General features: G+C 33.6%; 1 protein-coding gene across 3 annotated transcripts; it reads left to right on the top strand.

Annotated features, from left to right (window-relative positions):
- The first annotated feature begins 1096 nt into the window (after positions 1-1096).
- LOC114182324 (homeobox-leucine zipper protein HAT7-like) lies at positions 1097-4117 on the top strand. Of its 3 annotated transcripts, none has more exons than XM_028069180.1 (4): positions 1097-1613; positions 2082-2470; positions 3276-3335; positions 3554-4117. In XM_028069180.1, exons 1-4 carry the CDS (start codon positions 1484-1486, stop codon positions 3884-3886), a joined length of 912 nt encoding a protein of 303 aa, XP_027924981.1. In that variant the 5' UTR covers positions 1097-1483; the 3' UTR covers positions 3887-4117. The 3 variants fall into 3 exon arrangements, with proteins under 3 accessions (XP_027924981.1, XP_027924982.1, XP_027924983.1); XM_028069181.1 differs by having other exon boundaries at positions 1098-1613; positions 3300-3335; XM_028069182.1 differs by lacking the exon at positions 3276-3335 and having other exon boundaries at positions 1100-1613.
- Positions 4118-4327: the final 210 nt, after the last annotated feature.

Below are 4327 nucleotides of genomic sequence, written 5' to 3'. Positions count from 1 at the left end.
GAAGGAAAAACACTTAGAGATTCTTATTGTTTTGATAAATATGATGCTACAACAAGATTTATTAAGTGAAAGAGAACTTTAGATAGTCTAACAAATCTAACTTGTAAACTTGAAAAGAAAAATAAAAAATTAAGAGTTTTAACAAGAGGAAAACTGATGGAAAGGATTTTGGTAATAGTTAAAAAGAAATAAAAGATTAAATTGAAACAAAAATTAAAAATAAAATAAATTTACCTTTTTAAATATACATTATTTCGAATCTGAGAATAGCTCCTCAAAATATAAGTTGCTTCTAATTTTAAATTATAAAAATATAAGAAGGTTAAATATGTTTTTTATTTTTAATTTTCAATAAAATTTGAAATTAGTCTCTCATCAAAATTTTAAAATAATTTAGTCTCCAATCTTAAAAAAAAAAAGTGTGAATTTAATACTTTTAACCAAATTTTATAAAATTTATTTGATATCCCAACAACATTTCTTAGCAAGGATTGAACATAAATATGTCAAATGGTATAAACAACTTCAATGTTATCATATGTAACGTCAAACAAACTTAATAAACTCTTGTTAAAAAAAAGACTAAATCCACGTTTTTATGAAATTGAGAAACTAAATTGAATCAAAGTTTCACATAAATTCATCCGAAATTTTACTAAAAATTAAAGAACCAAAACATTAAAATCCAATAAAAAAAATAAAAATAAACGTATACAGTGTTAAATATTGAGTTAAATTTTGATAACTTTAAAATTTAATGTTATTATCAAGAAAAAAATAAATAAAAGAAGAAATCCGTGAATTAAAAATTAAAGAGTGACTAAAATTAAATTTAAGCTTCATTTCATTCCTTCACTTTTGTAGTAAAAAGTTACTTAAATTAACTATATAAATAAATCAATAAATTTTTGATAATGAAATTATAATGATATATAAAATTGAATTTAGATTAATCATAAGTATGTAAAACTGTTAGTGCATAATTGGTATGAATGTAGAGTTTGTATGTTAGTTTATACATTATTATACATATAAAAATGAAGGAAGAGAGAGAGAAGATGGGTCCATGAAAAGTCTAATATATGAATTTGATGTATACTAGCATTTCATAGTTTGCTTTTACACCTCTTATTATGATGTTTTCTCTCTCTGCTGTCTGTCTCTCAGCCTAAAAATCGCTGTCTTTCGGTCTGCATACCTATCATCATCACCATCCCTCTTTCTGAAAACTCTGTCACCATGAGAGTGAGAGCCAAACTCCTGTGATCGCCACCACCCTCTTCATCAAACCCTTCTTCTTCTTCTTCTTCTTCTTCTTCATCTTCTACCAAACACCACAACCTCAAACAAACACAACAACAACAACAAAGAGTATTTGATTCTGTGAGTTTGTGTCACTGATTCTATGAAGCCTTGCATGAATGAATGATAACACCACTCACAACATCACAACACCAACAACAACTCTCCCTGTTCTTCTACCATGGCCTTCCCTCCCTCTCACACCTTCATGTTCCAAACCCATGAAGATCATGACCACCACCAACTCCACCTACGCTCCACCTCTTCCTCCCTCAACGCCTTCCCCTCTTTCCCACCCCATCACTTTCAAGGTAATCACAACGCTCACTCATCCCCCCTCTTAATTCCATCTCAATTCTTGTACTTTCTTCATGTATATCGAGGTCACACAAAACCGTTTCTACCTGCAGCATCAAAGTTTTTCTCTTCTATGTTATTGTATCATCACTATGATTTCAGCCACACCGCCTTTTTCATCTGTAATATCAAGAATCGTGATGAAACTGTGATAGCTAACACAATTTGAAACCTTGATGTGTATGCATATCAAGTTTTCAAGTTTGATTACGATTGCTGATAAATGTAGCCCATAGAACTGCAGTCTCAGTTTCTTTGTGGTTATATAAGATCTTGGGAACTTTGAAATCATGGGTTGTTTTTTAAAATCTTGATCTTCTGGGGTATATGATTTTTGGAAAGATGAAAAATAAGTTTTTCCTTTTAGGTAGAGTGGTGTTATATTGAATATGTTGGTGTTGTTGATTCTGTGTGGTGTTTAGGCGGTGGTGCAGGTGCAGGTTTCATGATGAAGCGATCGATGTCGTTTTCAGGCATAGAGAACAAGTGCGATGAAGTGCATGGAGACGACGAGTTGTCAGATGATGGATCTCAGCTAGGGGAGAAGAAGAAGAGGCTGAGTTTGGAGCAGGTGAAGGCTCTTGAGAAGAGTTTTGAGTTGGGGAACAAGCTTGAGCCTGAGAGAAAAATGCAGCTTGCAAAGGCTTTGGGCCTTCAACCGAGGCAAATCGCTATATGGTTCCAGAATAGGAGAGCAAGGTGGAAGACCAAGCAGCTTGAGAAGGAGTATGAAGTTCTCAAGAAGCAGTTTGAAGCTGTGAAAGCTGATAATGATTCACTCAAAGCTCAGAATCAGAAACTACATGCAGAGGTAATCAATGCTATCATACACAGCTTTTGTATCTACTCTTCAGTTTTCAACACAAAACTTAGATGCAGTTCTTTTCTCTTGCTCTCCCATCAGAATTCAGTTCCAGTAATCTGAAAAACAATGATATTGTGCTTGGAGAACTTCAATTCTGATTGAAAAATACTATCGAAATTACTTAAAGAATTGCATCCAAGTTCTATTATTTTCGATACCAGAAAACATGTCTTGTGACTAGTCATTGACTGAGGTTCCTTTGTGGTTTTGATAACAATGGTTTTGGAGAAATGTGAGCTTGAAGTTTTTGAGATCTTGGGGGGTTAATTTGGTACTCTTTGAATCCCGATCTTGGTTCAGAAAATCATTGAACCACCATGTAATCTTAATAGAGTTTGAAATGAATCCAAAATCCAATTGTTTGGTGCTGAATTGTAAAAATTGGATTCTGTAAAGAAAGGAATGGTGTTTTGTTCTTTGTCTCGTTTATTCCCACCACAGTTTTATTTTCAAGAGTTTGATTGATTAGCTAAATTTTGTAAAGGTCCTCTAAGCCGTTTCAGTGCGCTTCCTTTTCCCTAAACAATGGATGAAATTGATCTTTTTTTCATGTTTGAAAAAAGAAAGCTAGTCTTTTGTACATACATATGTGTTTTAACTATAAGAGGGTGTTTTGTTCTTTTTACTTTTGAGTTTTGGTTTTTCCCGTTCCATTTCACTGATTGTGTTATTATGATGATCCCACAAACAAACGTTAGTGACTAATTCTAAAGAGATTGGTTCCATCATTAACTTGTTTTTGTTGATTGAGTTGATCATTCTCGGGAGGTGTCAGTGTGACAGTGTCAGAACTGAGAGCTGCGAATTAACAGTAATGTTTGCTTTCCTTTTTCCATTGAAAAACTCTGTGTTATAACTGTTCCATGTTGCTAGCTATGAAAAAGACAAGGTTGCATTTGATCCTTCACATGGAACAATGTAACATGATGAAGGCTTGGAATGAAAACCTGAGATGAAACTAGAACATGAACACATGAACACATGAACACACAGTTTTTGTTTTACACTTTTACCGTGTGGTGTTTGCAGCTACAAAGTCTGAAAAATAGGGAGTGCTGTGAAACCGGAACAGTAGTTAGTCAGAAGAAAGACACTGAGGGTTCTTGGAGCAATGGAAGCAACAACAGTTCAGAAATCAACTTGGACCTCTCAAGAACACCAGTGATGAACAGTCCTGTGTCTTCTCAGAATGGAAAAAGCCTCATACCAAGTTCCCACAACAAGCCAACAAGCATGACTCAACTCCTTCAATGCTCATCAAGATCAGATCTTCAAGATGAGAGCTTCTGCAACATGTTCCACAACATTGATGAGCAGCAGAATTTTTGGCCCTGGACCGAGCAGCAGCACCAGTTTCATTAATCAAAAAAACTTGATTTTGGATATTATAAATGATTTGAGGTTGAAAGGTTGTGAGAAGTAATTAAGTTCATTAATTAGGCTTAGCTCAACTTTTTTTCTCTCCCTACCAGTTTTTTTTCTTCTTCAGTTTATGCTTATGATGTAGATTGGTGTATAAAGAGTTTGAACACATTTACTTGAGTCATGATCAAGAGAGGTGGTGAACTTTGAATAGTAGAGCATCTTTTTTTCTCTCCCTCTCTCTCTCTCTCTCTATAACAAAAACTACATTCAAAATTTACAAGTAAATAAATTTATTTATGTAATTTAATGGATTAATGCAATGAATTTCAAACACAATTGTTTATGAATTAGATCTAAATCTGGTATTAAACTTTAGAGTTATGCAGAAAAAATATAGCATATAGTATATGGTTAGATATGTAGGTGGCCCTAAGTGGA

This window comes from Vigna unguiculata, chromosome 4, assembly GCF_004118075.2.
Source record: "Vigna unguiculata cultivar IT97K-499-35 chromosome 4, ASM411807v1, whole genome shotgun sequence".
NCBI lineage: Eukaryota > Viridiplantae > Streptophyta > Magnoliopsida > Fabales > Fabaceae > Vigna > Vigna unguiculata.
Note: the sequence above shows the minus strand (reverse complement) of the source record. Positions and strands in the feature narration are given on the sequence as shown.

What these genes read in the sequence shown, in the direction of transcription:
- LOC114182324 (XM_028069180.1), top strand. Translation starts at nt 1,484, where the DNA reads ATGGCCTTCCCTCCCTCTCACACCTTCATGTTCCAAACCCATGAAGAT. An exon ending in ATCAGAAACTACATGCAGAG is followed by an intron (nt 2,471 to 3,275) that starts GTAATCAATGCT and finishes TTGTTGATTGAG; the next exon opens with TTGATCATTCTCGGGAGGTG. An exon ending in CTGAGAGCTGCGAATTAACA is followed by an intron (nt 3,336 to 3,553) that starts GTAATGTTTGCT and finishes TGGTGTTTGCAG; the next exon opens with CTACAAAGTCTGAAAAATAG.